Here is an 18,331-nt window from a genome sequence, read left to right on the forward strand (position 1 = left end):
CCAGAGCAGTGGGTACTCCAGTCAACACAATCGATCCCCAATTTGTTACACTCCAAATTTTGGTCTCCCCCAATGTGACGCAAGCAGAGAGCTCCAGCAGTTTTTGGAAAATCGAACGACGTTCACACGTTCTCCGCACGACGCACTTAGTTCGTGAGCACCAGTATCGACCTCCAGTCGTACGGCAAGTACGGGCCTCAAACTGGGCCGGCGAAATTCGGGCAGAGTGCTACGCGCATAGGGATCTCCAGCAGCTCGTCAGAACGGTTGCCTATCTCCGGGCTAGGCGGTTGGCAGCCCTGACTCGCTATTCGACCTCCTCGATGGTGGGCCCCGTGTTGCGGCCGGTCTGGTGCAGGCGCGTCATGATGGGCGTGCAGACGGCCTGCAGCTCCCCGAAGCGGCGCTGGACGTCGTCCTTGCTGGCGTCGGGCACGGCGTCGAGCCACGTGAGCGCCTCGTCGCAGGCGGCCGCGGCGCGCTGCCGCGCCCCCTCGTCGCCCAGCCGGCTGCCCACCTCGTCGAGTGCGCGCTTCACTGCCAGCGCGTAGTCCTCCAGCCGGTGGCGCTCGTTCACGCGCTCGCGCGCCACCGCGTCCTGCGCGCGGAATCTCTCCGCGTCCGCCACCATGCGCTCGATCTGGTCGCGCGTCAGCCGGCCGCTGTCGTTCCGGATCGTGATCGCCTGCAGGCAATACGTTTACCTCTACGGACCGGTAATACTGAGCATGTTTCAACAATATTCACGCCCAGAAAAAAAAGTGAAGCACGCGGAAGATATGGTTGGATATCAGTGTAACTCCGTACATGCACACATCATTGACGGATGAGTAAATAATATTTACAGTCGCAGTTTTCTGTAACACGTAGAACGGTGCGTAATGCCTATTAATTTTTTCTCAGAATATCATACCTTTTTATTTTTTTCTCGTTATTAATTTCTATGAATGTTTTCTTTTCTCCTTAGTAATAAGACATTTGTACATTGCCGCAGAACACGGCAAAGATAGGCTTTTAAAATTATCATCGTAGCAGAGGAGCAATGTCCGGGGAATATCCAAAATTTTTTTATCAACTTTTATTTCAGTCTCGCTTAAGAGTACTCATGTCTTAGATGTCAAACAAAAAAGACGTGCAATTTTTACTCGTGCGTCAACAATGTAGAAGTAAGTGATATGTGTGATAAAAAATGTAAGAAAATACATATTGTAAGAGTTATCATAGATGCAAGAATATTTTCATTTATTACGCCAATATTCTTCCACAAGCATGATTTTTGCCTACAATCATAAGAAGTAGTAATTTCTTCCACCCTGCAAGACATCTTATATATGCTAATCATCACACGTGTGTGTGTGTGTGTGTGTGTGTGTGTGTGTGATAATCGAGCAACTGACTTTTTGGTAAGCACCAAGTTTGCCGCAAAATATGATTTGTGTGACTTCAGTATTGGTACGTTGCCTTGTATTTTTCTTACGCTATAAGGAAGACTGTTCATGGCACCAATTTAGTTACAACAAGAATTCAGGCTTTAATTCCAGTACGGCAATCTGTCATTACGTAAATTTCATTCTGATTCATATTCTTTGTGTTAGCTGTTGGGCTGCCTCCCAGCACGGTTATTCCAAAATCGACCAACAGGCCTAACACAACGGCCTCTAGATTGGATTAGTATTATTAGTGTTCAGTGGCATTACCAGGCCTGGCAGAACACACGCAAGGCGTGAAAAGCATCATATATCGAATGATAATTGTGAAGGACACAGAGAGATGGCGTATTCATGTGAAAAGTGCAATCAGCATCTAACAGAGTTTCAAAGGGCCTCACTGTTGGTCTCCATTTAGCCAGGTGGTCGAGTTGTACAACATCCAGAGTTGTGACAGAGGCCCAGTCTCCGACTGGATGGGAACACGAGGGCAGGCGGACTCGTCATCAAGGTTTCCGTCGACCACATCTCGCCACCACAAGGGAGGATCACTGTATTGTGCTTCGTGCACACCGTGACCCCTTCCCATCTTTTCCTGTTATCCAATTCCCTCAATCATTTTGTGTCATCCCACACAATTGGTCAGGTACTAGCAGTAGCCAAACTAGGGAATTACTATTCCACGCACAGGCTGCTGTTAACACCTCAACACCCGAGGCTGTGTTTTGAGTGCAGTAGTCAGTGGGAAGCAACTACCCTGAATATCCATTGCCTGCGTATATAGCGGCAACCTAGGGAGAAGTCTCGTTCTTCCAATTTAGTGGTGGGATACAACAGAGTTACTCGTGGCATCACGATCTGGGGTGCTGTCGGATTTGACAACAGGTCACGGTTGGTAATGGCTGACGCTCAGGGGACTACAGTATGTCACGGAGATCTTATGTCCTCCTGTGCTACCTCCCATGTGACAGTATCGCGATGCCATGTTTCACCAGAAAAATGATCATCCACACATGTGCTCTGTGCATGGTGTCGAGGTACTCTCATGGTCTGCAAGATTCGCAGACCTGTCCGCAGCAAGGGACCAGCTCTCACATCAATCCCATCCCAGCCCCAGTATCTCAAGTGAAAAGCAGTAGTTAGAACAGTTGTGGGGAAACTTCTCGTAAGGGATGATACAACAGCCTTATATCCCAAGTGAGTTAGTGCATACATCCAAGCCAGATGGGGTACAACGTCATAATAATAAGTAGGTTCATACTGCACAGTTCTTTGTACATTTGACTCGATTTTGTACTCACTGAAATAACATCACATACCCTCTCAACCTCCTCTACTTTTGGGCGCTTCATCGATAGCTGTACCGCAGCTTCAGCCAAAATGGAGGGGTCTCTCTGGACAGGCCATTCTACTCTGTGCTTTAACTGCCGCATTATATGCGCAGATATTAACACAGAACGAACCAGCTCTGTCAGTGCACAGCAGCTCCTTACTACATATTTAATGGCGCAGTAATCTTTAGAGTATTTTAAGAAAACTGTGAGTAATCTCCATACATTTTGTGGAACAAATTCTCTGACGACATGGACAGTGCCATGTATGCAGAAAGAAGGGAGCCTCACCTACCTGGGTCAGCTGAACAACGACCAACACAGGAGACTCTGGTTTCGCAGTGCAGTAAAGGAAGTAATGGATGTTATGAATGACGCAGCATACGATACGAATATTGATATGGAAACCGTGGTCATTATCTCAATGCAGATTGGAACGTGAGAGAAAGAGAGCGGCAAACGTGCAAAGACTATTGGGACAAGCTTCACGAGAGAAAGAGGCGAGGTCGTTGGCACTGGCCGCAACCTGCCACTGAGCATTGCTGTGGTATGGAATACGGACGCAAAACACTCTTTTCTTTTACTGGTGGACAGACATGGATAGTGCCTTGTTAAGAAAACAAAAGTAAACGTCACAGAGATATCGGTGTCGGCCCTTCTGTCATCTATGTAGAGTGTCACGTTGGAAATTGGTGACAGCTTCACATCGTGGCATTAGGGAAACTGGTGTTGTCAGCAAATCCACAGTGGAGAAAGGATGTCAAAACATAATCTCACTGGGAAAAAACAAAATTAAAATCGAGCTAGCCGCGCCAAAGACAGCCAACTTATTTGTGCAGTCCCCAGTGCTTCTAGCACGAAATCTTGAAACATGAATACCTGATCACATAATTCAGTGTCAGAGCGTAATAAGGAGTGTGAACAGTCGTCTTAGTGAAGAATAATTTTAAATACTGCCACGTCTTCTATTACAGCATTTAACATGATGCGATGAAAAAGAAACTAAAGAAAAATGGGAAGAGCTCAGTTGTTGTTGTTGTGGTCTTCAGTCCTGAGACTGGTTTGATGCAGCTCTCCATGCTAATCTATCCCGTGCAAGCTCTTTCATCTCCCAGTACCTACTGCAACCTACATCCTTCTGAATCTGCTTAGTGTATTCATCTCTTGGTCTCCCTCTACGATTTTTACCCTCCACGCTGCCCTCCAATACTAAATTGGTGATCCCTTGATGCCTCAGAACATGTCCTACCAACCGATCCCTTTTTCTGGTCAAGTTGTGCCACAAACTTCTCTTCTACGCAATCCTATTCAGTACTTCCTCATTAGTTATGTGATCTACCCATCTAATCTTCAGCATTCTTCTGTAGCACCACATTTCGAAAGCTTCTATTCTGTTCTTGCCCAAACTATTTATCGTCCATGTTTCACTTCCATACATGGCTACACTCCATACAAATACGTTCAGAAATGACTTCCTGACACTTAAATCTATACTCGATGTTAATAAATTTCTCTTCTTCAGAAACTCTTTCCTTGCCATTGCCAGTCTACATTTTATATCCTCTCTACTTAGACCATCATTAGTTATTTTGCTCTCCAAATAGCAAAACCCCCCTACTACATTAAGAGTCTCATTTCCTAATCTAATTCCCTCAGCATCACCCGACTTAATTCGACTACACTCCATTATCCTTGTTTTGCTTTCGTTGATGGTCATCTTATATCCTCCTTTCAAGGCACTGTGTAAGGCCCCTACACTTCTGTACTCCAGTACGCTCCCTTTGTGTCCTATTCTCAGTTTTCCGTATCCCCTCTTAACTTCATATACTGAACATGATAAAGATCGTCGCAGTGAAATTAGAATGAAACCGTAAAATTCCGCAGAGTAGTAAAGTTTGGTAGAAAAACGTATCTACACAAGAAACTTTTTTCCGTTCAATTATGGAATTTATAAGTAAAATTCAGTCTTTTCTATAGGGAAAATTCTACAACACCTCGATACACCAAGTGATAACAACGGTTGTATCTCACTGAAATACTATATCAGCCATGGCACACAGAGAGCTTATACAGAGTTGGTTTCCAAAGACGTTATCATACCTGCGTTCTCTGAGACATTATTTAAAACCTATTCTAATTTTTTAGTAGGTGCCTAATACATCGTTCAACAGGATAGTAATTCGAATGGTAAAGAAGGAACGGCACTGTTGATAGATTCATGGGTGTAATTGTCTCACACCTCCATAAGAACCTTTCAAGTGATAGCAGCTGGAATTCGTCTTCTAAGACTGTTAAAACTACAGTGCTAATATACTGTAAACCAAAAGCGACTGAAGTGGAGGAATGCTATTCTCTAATCTACTGTCTAGACTCGCCATACGTGGTTTGCGAAGATTTCAGCATGGTTCATGTCACAGTTAACACTTACAGAGGGGATGTACTGATTAATTTAATCGTTCACAATGACGGGTCCCCAGTATTCATATTATTTCCAGGCCACTGATCATGGACGACATTCCTCACAATTTACTCTTCAAATATCGCGTAACGAAGTAAGTGGGAAACATGTCCTACGCCCGTATCCCATACTTACAGACCACTTCTCCATCGCAATAACTTTAAAGAATTATCTCAAGAAAGACACACCTTCGGACGTCAAACGAAACATGAGAAGGACAGATTGGAAGATATATAAAATTTACATCCATCAGTGCATTCAATGAGGACTGATGCAAGGTTCAGGTAAGGAGAGTTATTGCTTGCTAATTGTACTAATCCGTGATGCTGCAACTAATGCAACTCTTTAATCTACCGACTGGGGAACCAAGTGGAATCAGTACCATGGTGGATCCAAGAATGCTCGCGCATGATCACATAACGAAGACGTTCATATAATATATGCAACAAACAGCATTTTTAGGAAAATAATTCAAAAAAAGCGACAATAAGAAGTGACAAGAAAAAGTGAAGCACCTAGAAAAGAAGGATGAGACGAAACTTCATGAGCTGAGAGGGTATGTATTGTTATTTCAGCGATTGATTCGGATCTACAAAGAACTCGGCAGTATGAGTCCAATTATCAGGATCACTTTTCACTCCCTCTGGCCTTGATGCATGTACTGATTAGGTTGGTAAGGGTATCATGAGGTCGTTTTGTTCTCTCCTGAGGCAAGGTGGTCCTAAATTGTTCTAGGAGGTTCTTGAGATCCTCGATACTGTGAATGGGGCAGATTTGACGTCCGAGTTCGTACCACATATGTTCTTTCAGTGACTGCTTTCTGGACCTCGCTGACCATGGGGCTACCTCAACACCCTGCAGACAGTTCGTAGAGACACATGAGATGTGTCGACGAGCATTATCCTGTTGAAAAATGGTACCACGATAAGGTCGCGAAAATGGATGCAGGGTGTCCATGGCGTACCAGTATGCCACGAGATTCGTCCGTCACTACCAGTTGTGATCTAAAGTCATATCCGAAGGCTCCCCACAACATGGCTCCAAATTCAAAGCTATTGTAATTAAAATTTCGCTACTTGTGCCAGTGTAGACGTTCAATCATATGGATACCCAAATTTATAGGACTCATGTTCAGGCTGTGTGCTGAAGGATTTGTTTTTTTAGTAGTGTTACTGCCAAGACTTTCCTTTAGGTGTTGATACTGGTATGACGACGCAGGGTTGAAACATAAACATCAGAGTGCATTATAGTAGCAAACAGTCAACGTGGATCTGGACAAAGTGAGCAGTGCTTTATTCGTAAAGCTGTTCATCAAAACATCAGCAGCAGAACTGCTGTTCTTCGTGAGTGTCGATGCATTGAAGGAATACGGAGGCGTCTTCTTTCTGTGCTGGGGTTGAAGAACATGGTTCGGAAGTTCGAATTGACTGGTGATTCGTAAGTTCCTCCTGAGAGAGGCCGATAGTCAGTTGCGCCACAAACTGTTGAAGAAGTCACTGTTGCCATGGCTGGGAATGCTGGATGCAATGAGAAGCCTTCAAGCAGTGTATGAGCTGTGTCACGACAGCTGAACATTCAATGATCCACCATTCGAAAAGTGCTGCGAACAATTAGGAATTTGTATCCGTACAAACTACACACTATTCACCAAACTTGGCACATGCTGAGGAGATTCGAGCAGACTTGCTACTACGTTACTTGCTAGGGTTGAAGCGGACGACCTGTGACCTTGGCACATTTTGTGCAGTGATGAGGCACACTTCACACTCACTGGGGCGATGAACGCTGACAATTTTCGCATTTGCGGAACGTCGTTGCGAACGAACCTTCGTTATGTTCCCCCGCATAGTGAACACATCAATGTGTGGTGTGGCTTTACGGCGAAGTTGACGGCTTCGAGGACCAAGGATGTGCAGCGCGAATGGCACACGATACTGTGGTCTGCTTCGCCACATGTGTTCGCTGCTCTATGGGAGAGAGGTGCTTTGCGCTCGACTGTTTTGAAGCGCGATACAGCTGCGCCACCTCACACTGCCCGCCAGGTAACTCGGTTACTCCGTACACACTTGGAGAAAACCGAATCATTTGCCAATCGCTCCAAACTGTGTACCCACCAAGATCGCTACCCATGTGATCTCTGGCACTGGGATTACCCGAAGGACAGGATTTATCAAAGAGTGACACAAGTTGGAGGTCGAAGATGAACGTAGAGATGTAAGGAAGCAGTCTCTAGTGTGGTTCCATGCTGTCGTGGATTCAATGGTCGTTACACTTAGCAAACTCTGGAACCTGAATGTAAACATGGTACGCAGTTAACATACGTTGCCCTCTCATGTGGAAATTAAAATGTGTTTCTTTAAATGGTTTATTCGTTATTTCTCTTCCGCACTTCCTTACCAATGTTTCCACAAAGTTTCACTCATTTTTCATTGAGGCTGTCTCGAGTAGTGAAAGTTTAATTATAACCACCATATATATGTATTTCCCACAAATTTCTGTCGGAAGATGCAAATGAGAAAGCAAAACTCTCATTATATATTGCGCTTGAAAGAGCTGCAGAAACCACTGGCCTTTCTAATCGCTCAAAAAGGCATAACTACAAGCGCTTGTCAAAACTTCACTACTTCAGAAACATTTGGAGGAAGGAAAAGTAAATGTTATTTTTAGATAATATCGCGAGATAGGTGGTCACTGGACTGACACACAATTTTCTCATTACACAAATTCTTTCTTTTATATCGACGGACATTTAGGACGGGGGGTAGGAACAGACCTTCGAGTGACATTCTACTGAGTGCACTATCCGAAATTTACCTCGAGCAATTAAACATAGAACAGACTCGTGGAGATTACTGACAACAAACAGACCCGAGCTTTTCGACTCTGTAAGCGCAGAACAGGGAATCGGTGATCATAAGGCCGTTGCAGCATCCCTGACTATGGAAGTAAATAGGAGCATAAAAAAGGGAGGAAGGTTTATTTGTTTAGCAAGAGTAATAGGAGGCAGATTTAAGACTACCTAACAGATCCAAACGAAAATTTCTGTTCCGACAGTGACAATGTTGAGTGTTTGTGGAAAAAGTTCAAGGCAACCGTAAAATGCGTTATAGACAGGTACGTGCGGAGTAAAACTGTGAGGGACGAGAAAAACCCACCATGGTTCGACAACAAAGTTAGGAAACTACTGCGAAAACAAAGAGAGCTTCACTGCAAGTTTAAACGCAGCCAAAACCTCTCAGACAAACAGAAGTTAAACGATGTCAAAGTTAGCATAAGGAGGGCTATGCGTGAAGCGTTCAGTGAATTCGAAAGTAAAATTCTATGTACCGAGTTGACAGAAAATCTTAGGAAGTTCTGGTCTCACGTTAAATCAGTAAGTGGATCGAAACAGCATATCCAGACATTCTGGGATGATAATGGCACTGAAAGAGAGTATGACACGTGTAAAGCTGAAATACTAAACACCTTTTTCCAAACCTGTTTCACAGAGGAAGACTGCATTGCAGTTCCTTCTCTAAATCCTCGCACAAGCGAAAAAATGGCTGACATCGAAATAAGTGTCCAAGGAATAGAAAAGCAACTGAAATCACTCAACAAAGTCCACTGGACCTGGCGGGATACCAATTCGACTCTACACAGATTACGCGAAAGAACTTGCCACCTTTCTAACAGCCGTGTACCGCAAGTCTCTAGAGGAACGGAAGGTTCCAAATGATTGGAAAAGAGCACAGGTAGTTACAGTTTTCAAGAAGGGTCGTCGAGCAGATGCGCAGAACTATAGGCCTATATCTGTGACATCGATCTGTTGTCGAATTTTAGAACATGTTTTTTGCTCGCGTATCATACCATTTCTGGAAACCCAGAATCTACTCTGTAGGTATCAATATATATAAATGACCTAGTAGATAGTGTCGGAAGTTCCATGCGGCTTTTCGCACATGATGCTGTAGTATACAGAGAAGTTGTAGCATTAGAAAATTGCAGCGAAATGCAGGAATATCTGCAGCGGATAGGCACTTGGTGCAGGGAGTGGCAACTGACCCTTAACATAGACAAGTGTAATGTATTGCGAAAACATAGAAAGAAGGATCCTTTATTGTATGATTATATGATGGCGGAACAAACACTGGTAGCAGTTACTTCTGTAAAATATCTGGGAGTGTGCATGCCGAACGATTTGAAGTGGAATGATCATATACAATTAATGGTTGGTAAGGCGGGTGCCAGGTTGAGATTCATTGGGAGAGTCCTTAGAAAATGTAGTCCATCAACAAAGGAGGTGGCTTACAAAACACTCGTTCGACCTATACTTGAGTATTGCTCATCAGTGTGGGATCCGTACCAGGTCAGGTTGACAGAGGAGATAGAGAAGATCCAAAGAAGAGCGGCGTGTTTAGTCACAGGGTTATTTGGTAAGCGTGATAGCGTTACGGAGATGTTTAGCAAACTCAAGTGGCAGACTCTGCAAGAGAGGCACTCTTCATCGCGGTATAGCTTGCTGTCCAGGTTTCGAGAGGGTGCGTTTCTGGATGAGGTATCGAATACAGGGTGATTCAAAAAGAATACCACAACTTTAAAAATGTGTATTTAATGAAAGAAACATAATATAACCTTCTGTTATACATCATTACAAAGAGTATTTAAAAAGGTTTTTTTTTTACTCAAAAACAAGTTCAGAGATGTTCAATATGGCCCCCTCGAGACACTCGAGCAATATCAACCCGATACTCCAACTCGTTCCACACTCTCTGTCCAGAACTTTTCCTTTTGCACAAACACCCATTCTCTGTAAACTGTTTATACCAACGTTTAATACACCACCTATCAGGAGGTTTAACACCATACTTCGTTCGAAATGCACGCTGAACAACTGTCGTCGATTCACTTCTGCCGTACTCAATAACACAAAAAGCTTTCTGTTGAGCGGTCGCCATCTTAGCATCAACTGACGCTGACGCCTAGTCAACAGCGCCTCAAGCGAACAAATGTACAACTAAATGAAACTTTATAGCTCCCTAAATTCGCCGACAGATAGTGCTTAGCTCTACCTTTTGTCGTTGCAGAGTTTTAAATTCCTAAAGTTGTGGTATTCTTTTTGAATCACCCTGTATATTGCTTCCCCTACTTATACCTCCCGAGGAGACACGAATGTAAAATTAGAGAGATTCGAGCGCCCACGGAGGCTTTCCGGCAGTCGTTCTTCTCGCGAACCATACGCGACTGCAACAGGAAAGTGAGGTAATGACAGTTGCACGTAAAGTGCCCTCCGTCACACACCGTTGGGTGGCTTGCGGAGTATAAATGTAGATGTAGATGTAGATGTATCGTAGTATGCGACATTGTCTGCTACACTAAACTTTTCCCTCATTTTTGTTTCCTGAGTTCTCCTTGTGATAATGTGTGTTTAGTCTTGTTTAGTTTTGGTTGATCCTTTGTATGACTATTCATTGGTTGTACTGACATGACTAATAATAAGGCGGCAAAGTTTTTCAAATCGCAATGCGCGACGTTTCGAGGATGTGGATACGGACTATGAACACGTGACTCAGTTTGTCAGTTATTCTGAAAGTAGGAAAGAAACGTAGGTGACAAAAGAACTAATTTACTTTTAAAATAACATATCTAACATAAGTGACGTTCTATTTTTAATTCTAGATCTTTATTACAGTTTCATAAATATTTTCGCAAGTGCCTATATTAAATTTTTGAATCTGGCAAATTTTGAATGGTTTTTGCTTAAGACGTCCAAGGTCAATGAAAAACGTTTTATGCATATGGATGGGAACTGAGGGTAAGTGACCATGTGTCATCGTAACTGCCTTCTGCTTCACGTCTGCTGTGCTGCGAGCTACGTTAATTGAAGTATTTTTATTACTTGTCACTTCTTCCGTGTGTTTTTGCTTTTAGGAAGCTTTAATTGTCGAGTGACAGTAATAGTGTTCCATAGATTTCGTGTTTGTTTTGAATACAGTCAGAGAGAGTCCCTTTAGTCAACCATAGTGCCAGTGTGCTAGTGTTTGTTTTCAATACAGTCCAGAGACAGGCAGTGCTATATCATTGTTTTCTACAAGAAGTGTCTAACAACCACAGTTTAGTCAACAATCAGCCGCCTTTAGTGAATTAGCAGTCTAGTTAAAAGTTGATTAACTCTCTACAGTAAATTGATTTCTTAGGATGGATAGGATGTGTGACTGCTGTGTACGGACGCAGGAGGAGCTGGCCACTGTTCGCGAACAGCTGAACGTGTTGATGGCCGCGGTGAGCCGTCTTCAGGCTGCTGCCTCGGAGTGTAGCGGCAGTGGGGAGTCTGGTGCGTTGCGTGGTACACCCCAGGTGTTACATGTTTCACCCACTGTCCCTGCTATCGAGACATCTTCGCGGGTTCCGGGCGCGGTTGGGCCACCCTCTCCCCAAGGGGAGTGGCGGGTTCAGCGGCGCACGAGGCGGAGGGTCAATGTGGAGGCTGGCCGTGTGGCATCGCCGGCTATGCCTGGGAGCGGACATGTGGCCGCTCCTTCAGCAAGGTCCGAGCAGGCACACGGGGGGAAGGGTTTATAAGTTATTGGGAGCTCCAACGTTAGGCGGGTGATGGAACCCCTTAGAGAAATAGCGGAAAGGTCGGGGAAGAAGGCCAGTGTTCACTCTGTCTGCTTGCCAGGGGGTCTCATCCGAGATGTGGAGGAGGCCCTACCGGCGGCGATAGAGAGCACTGGGTGCACCCGAATGCAAATTGTTGCTCATGTCGGCACCAATGACTCCTACCGTCTGGGTTCAGAGGTCATCCTCAGTTCGTACAGGCGGAATTGGTGAAGGCAGAAATCCTCGTTCGTGGGGTGGAAGCTGAGCTAACTGTAGTATCGTTCCCAGATCCGATCGCGGTCCTCTGGTTTGGAGCCGAATAGAAGGCTTAAACCAGAGGCTCAGACGATTCTGCGGAGATCTGGAGTGCAAATTTCTCGACCTCCGCTATCGGGTAGAGAAATGTAGGGTCCCCCTGAATAGGTCAGGCGTGCACTACACGCTGGAAGCGGCTACAGGGGTAATGGAGTGCGTGTGGAGTGCACATGTGGGTTTTTTAGGTTAGAGAATTCCCTCCCTAGGCCCGACAAGACGCCTCCTAAGACGCGGCAAGGTAGGAGTAGGCAAAATGCAACAGGGAATAATAATATTAACGTGCTAATAGTAAACTGCAGGGGCGTCTATAGAAAGGTCCCAGAACTGCTCTCATTAATAAACGGTCACAATGCCCATATAGTATTAGGGACAGAAAATTGGCTAAAACCAGACGTAAACAGTAATTAAATCCTAAACTCAGATTGGAATATATACCGCAGAGACAGGATGGACAGTGAAGGGGGAGGAGGGTTTATAGCGATAAGAAGTGCAATAGTACCGAAGGAAATTGACGGGGATCCGAAATGTCAAATAATTTGGGTGAAGGTCACGGTTAAAACAGGCTCAGACATGGTAACTGTATGTCTCTATAGGCCCCCTGGCTCAGCAGCTGTTGTGGCTGAGCACCTGAAGCATAATTTGGAAAATATTTCGTGTACATTTCCCCACCATGTTATAATTCTGGGTGGAGATTTTAATTTGCCGGATATAGACTGGGAGACTCAAACGTTCATAATGGGTGGCAGGGACAAAGAATCCAGTGAAATTTTTTTAAGTGCTTTATCTGAGAACTACCTTGAGCAGTTAAACAGAGAACCGACTCGTGGCGATAACATATTCTGCTGACAAACAGACCCGAACTATTTGAAACAATTCATAAAGATCATAAAGCGGTCACTGCATCGATGATTTCAGCCGTAAATAGAGATATTAAAAAAAGGTAGGAAGATTTTGCTGTTTAGCAAAAGTGACAAAAAGCAGATTACAGAGTACCTGACGGCTCAACACAAAAGTTTTGTCTGAAGTACAGATTGTGTTGAGGATCAGTGGACAAAGTTCAAAACCATCGTACAATATGCGTTAGATGAGAATGTGCCAAGCAAGATCGTAAGAGATGGAAAAGAGCCACCGTGGTACAACAACCGAGTTAGAAAACTGCTGCGGAAGCAAAGGGACTTCACAGCAAACATAAACATAGCCAAAGCCTTGCAGACAAACAAAAATTACGCGAAGCGAAATGTAGTGTGAGGAGGGCTATTCGAGAGGCGTTTAATGAATTCGAAAGTAAAATTCTATGTACTGACTTGGCAGAAAATTCTAAGAAATTTTGGTCTTATGTCAAAGCGGTAGGTGGATGAAAACAAAATGTCCAGACACTCTGTGATCAAAATGGTACTGAAACAGAGGATGACAGACTAAAGGCCGAAATACTAAATATCTTTTTCCAAAGCTGTTTCACATATGAAGACTGCACTGTAGTTCCTTCTCTAGATTGTCGCACAGATGACAAAATGGTAGATATCGAAATAGATGACAGGGGGATAGAGAAACAATTAAAATCGCTCAAAAGAGGAAAGGCCGCTGGTCCTGATGGGATACCAGTTCTATTTTACACAGAGTACGCGAAGGAACTTGCCCCCTTCTTGCAGCGGTGTACCATAGGTCTCTAGAAGAGCATAGCGTTCCAAAAGATTGGAAAAGGGCACAGGTCAACCCCGTTTTCAAGAAGGGACGTGGGACAGATGTGCAGAACTATAGACCTATATCTCTAACGTCGATCAGTTGTAGAATTTTGGACACGTATTATGTTCGAGTATAAAGTCTTTTCTGGAGACTAGAAATCTACTCTGTAGGAATCAGCATGGGTTTCGGAAAAGACGATTGTGTGAAACCCAGCTCGTGCTATTTGTACACGAGACTCAGAGGGCCAAAGACAAAGGTTCACAGGTAGATGCCGTGTTTCTTGACTACCGCAAGGCGTTCGATACAGTTCCCCACAGTCGTTTAATGAACAAAGTAAGAGCATATGGACTATCAGACCAATTGTGTGATTGGATTGAAGAGTTCGTAGATAACAGAACGCAGCATGTCATTCTCAATGGAGAAAAGTCTTCCGAACTAAGAGTGATTTCAGGTGTGCCGCAGGGGAGTGTCATAGGACCGTTGCTGTTCACAATATACATAAATGACCTTGCGGATAACATTGGAAGTTCACTGACGCTTTTTGCAGATGATGCTGTGGTGTATCGAGAGGTTGTAACAATGGAAAATTGTACTGGAATGCAGGAGGATCTGCAGCGAATTGACGCATGGTACAGGGAATGGCAATTGAATCTCAATGCAGACAAGTGTAATGTGCTGCGAATAGATAGAAAGATAGATCCCTTATCATTTAGCTACAAAATAACAGGTCAGCAACTGGAAGCAGTTAATTCCATAACTTATCTGGGAGTACGCATGAGGAGTGATTTAAAATGGAATGATCATATAAAGTTGATCGTCGGTAAAGCAGATGGCAGACTGAGATTCATTGGAAGAATCCTAAGGAAATACAATCCGAAAACAAAGGAAGTAGGTTACAGTACGCTTGTTCGCCCACTGCTTGAATACTGCTCACCAGTGTGGGATCCGTACCAGGTAGGGTTGATAGAGGAGATAGAGAAGATCCAACGGAGAGCAGCGCGCTTCGTTACAGGATCATTCAGTAATCGCGATAGCGTTACGGAGTTGATAGATAAACTCCAGTGGAAGACTCTGCAGGAGGGATGCTCAGTAGCTCGGTACGGGCTTTTGTTAAAGTTTCGAGAACATACCTCCACCGTAGAGTCAAGCAGTTTATTGCTCCCTCCTACGTATATCTCGCGAAGATACTATGAGGATAAAATCAGAGAGATTAGAGCCCACACAGAAGCATACTGACAATCCTTCTTTCCATGAACAACACGAGACTGGAATAGAAGGGAGAACCGTTAGAGGTACTCAAGGTACCCTCCGCCACACACCGTCAGGTGGCTTGCGGAGTATGGATGTAGATGTAGATGTAGATATCCTGACTGTGCTAAAATTAGAAATGAAATATAATTTATTGAGTTTTCATTTATTTTTGAAATCATATTTCTGTCATAAGTGACTTTTTTTTACTAAATCCCTGTTTTGATTTAGAATTTCATAAAAATTTGTACAAGTTCCCATATCGAATTTTACAATCAGCATTGCATGTAGCGTTTCAACTTTAAGTGAAGTTTTTCCGATTCCACATAGTATTCATCAACGAAAATACTCGTTCTGAAGGTGTGTTCGTCCCTGGTAAGCCGAGTACATATTGGACGAAGGCCAGGCAGCTTGTGTGTGGTATGTGCAGTTCATTAAGTTTTTGAACACCTCTAACCACCGTTCCTCCGTGCTGCTCTTCATACCTTCCCATCTCTTCAGAACATCGTGACTGACGTAATCTGAAATGTAGTTTACCTCTTCAAACAATCTATCTTCAGCTATTGTTAGTTGTCGTCGGTGGCATCTGCAGAATTAATTATTGGTACAGCTGTTCCACAGCAGCCCATTTCAGACTATTTTATAACTCAGTCCAGTCATACTCTTTGATATCATTGTACTGATGCATATACTTCTGTAGGTACTTGATGCAGCTATCAGAGGAGTTATATACATAAAATAATTTTTGTCGATTTTCCCATTCTCCACAAGACTTCTTAACTTATTTCGTATGTTCAGAGGAATATAATCTTATTCTAAGCGCTTTGCGTACTTGTTTTTGTGATCCATAAACAAGTGTAAAACTTCCGCAAAGAAAATTCTAACTCCTTCCATCATCTTCACAGAGTCATTAAATAAAGCGTCTTGTACATGTACAAAGCTCCGAACATTCATTAGATAAGAGTGCATGTAGCACAGCTGGGCATTTATCTTGCGATAGAAAGTTAAGATGTCGATGGTACAGACATTTGCATGGCTCTCTCTATAGCAGGCAAAAGTGCAAGCCATCGTGTTTTACTATATTTCAGGATTCTTTTGTATTGAATTTCTGCTTCTTCACATAAATGTTTGAGGGCTTTTACATCCACTGTGTATATATAAACGTACGAATAAATCTTAACAATATATTCGACGCCCACGGTAACAAGTCTGCTGATGTTTGTATAGCGTTGTGTGTAATATGCGCTGCGCACTCCACACCAACTATTTTTCTCCCTGAGCCCTCTCGAAGTTTGAAGAAAACATTACATTGTTCTTCACCTTGAACTCCGCCAAATCTGTATTGGCATTATCTGCACAAATTCCCATGACTTTTCGAAAGCTAATGTTTTTCAGAAGGCGCTTTGAAGAATCATATACACTCCTGGAAATTGAAATAAGAACACCGTGAATTCATTGTCCCAGGAAGGGGAAACTTTATTGACACATTCCTGGGGTCAGATACATCACATGATCACACTGACAGAACCACAGGCACATAGACACAGGCAACAGAGCATGCACAATGTCGGCACTAGTACAGTGTATATCCACCTTTCGCTGCAATGCAGGCTGCTATTCTCCCATGCAGACGATCGTAGAGATGCTGGATGTAGTCCTGTGGAACGGCTTGCCATGCCATTTCCACCTGGCGCCTCAGTTGGACCAGCGTTCGTGCTGGACGTGCAGACCGCGTGAGACGACGCTTCATCCAGTCCCAAACATGCTCAATGGGAGACAGATCCGGAGATCTTGCTGGCCAGGGTAGTTGACTTACACCTTCTAGAGCACGTTGGGTGGCACGGGATACATGCGGACGTGCATTGTCCTGTTGGAACAGCAAGTTCCCTTGCCGGTCTAGGAATGGTAGAACGATGGGTTCGATGACGGTTTGGACGTACCGTGCACTATTCAGTGTCCCCTAGACGATCACCAGAGGTGTACGGCCAGTGTAGGAGATCGCTCCCCACACCATGATGCCGGGTGTTGGCCCTGTGTGCCTCGGTCGTATGCAGTCCTGATTGTGGCGCTCACCTGCACGGCTCCAAACACGCATACGACCATCATTGGCACCAAGGCAGAAGCGACTCTCATCGCTGAAGACGACACGTCTCCATTCGTCCCTCCATTCACGCCTGTCGCGACACCACTGGAGGCGGGCTGCACGATGTTGGGGCGTGAGCGGAAGACGGCCTAACGGTGTGCGGGACGGTAGCCCAGCTTCATGGAGACGGTTGCGAATGGTCCTCGCCGATACCCCAGGAGCAACAGTGTCCCTAATTTGCTGGGAAGTGGCAGTGCGGTCCCCTACGGCACTGCGTAGGATCCTACGGTCTTGGCGTGCATCCGTGCGTCGCTGCGGTCCGGTCCCAGGTCGACGGGCACGTGCACCTTCCGCCAACCACTGGCGACAACATCGATGTACTGTGGAGACCTCACGCCCCACGTATTGAGCAATTCGGCGGTACGTCCACCCGGCCTCCCGCATGCCCACTATAAGCCCTCGCTCAAAGTCCGTCAACTGCACATACGGTTCACGTCCACGCTGTCGCGGCATGCTACCAGTGTTAAAGACTGCGATGGAGCTCCGTATGCCACGGCAAACTGGCTGACACTGACGGCGGCGGTGCACAAATGCTGCGCAGCTAGCGCCATTCGACGGCCAGCACCGCGGTTCCTGGTGTGTCCGCTGTGCCGTGCGTGTGATCATTGCTTGTACAGCCCTCTCGCAGTGTCCGGAGCAAGTATGGTGGGTCTGACACACCGGTGTCAATGTGTTCTTTTTTCCATTTCCAGGAGTGTATAATAACTATAGTTTCACCAGGTCAGTTCAGGATATCTAATATTTTTATATTAATTCCAGTCTTTGGATGAAAGTATCGCACTAGTGTTGGAAATATTTTGAGGTCTTTGTGGTTTGAAACGTCTGTACAGATAAAGATAAATGGAACGCCTTTAAGTTCTGTCTGTAGGTTGTCTAAAGAAAAACCCGCAATCGCATTATTTATTATTGCTTCGCACTTAGTTTTCCCGCAGTGTAACTTCTTTTGAAACACTAAAAATGTTGAAATGTATGTGAAATCTTATGGGACTTAACTGCTAAGGTCATCAGTCCCTAAATTATCGTAAGGACAAACACACACACCCATACCCGAGGGAGGACTCGAACCTCCGCTGGGACCTTGGAAACACTTTTGAACCAATTTACTAGTACATTCCACCGATCTAAAACTCTGTGACTTACCGTGTGA

General features: G+C 44.6%; 1 protein-coding gene across 1 annotated transcript in view; it reads right to left on the minus strand.

The window, feature by feature from the left end:
* Window positions 1-307: 307 nt before the first annotated feature.
* The window catches only part of LOC126356037 (heat shock protein 70 B2-like), a 152,452-nt gene continuing 134,428 nt past the window's right edge, over window positions 308-18,331 (minus strand). The window contains exon 7 of the mRNA XM_050006704.1: window positions 308-685. Coding sequence (XP_049862661.1) covers window positions 308-685 — 378 coding nt within the window. The remainder of the gene's footprint in view (window positions 686-18,331) is intronic.

The sequence above is a fragment of the Schistocerca gregaria genome, chromosome 1 (genome assembly GCF_023897955.1).
Source record: "Schistocerca gregaria isolate iqSchGreg1 chromosome 1, iqSchGreg1.2, whole genome shotgun sequence".
NCBI classification, from domain to species: Eukaryota; Metazoa; Arthropoda; class Insecta; order Orthoptera; family Acrididae; genus Schistocerca; species Schistocerca gregaria.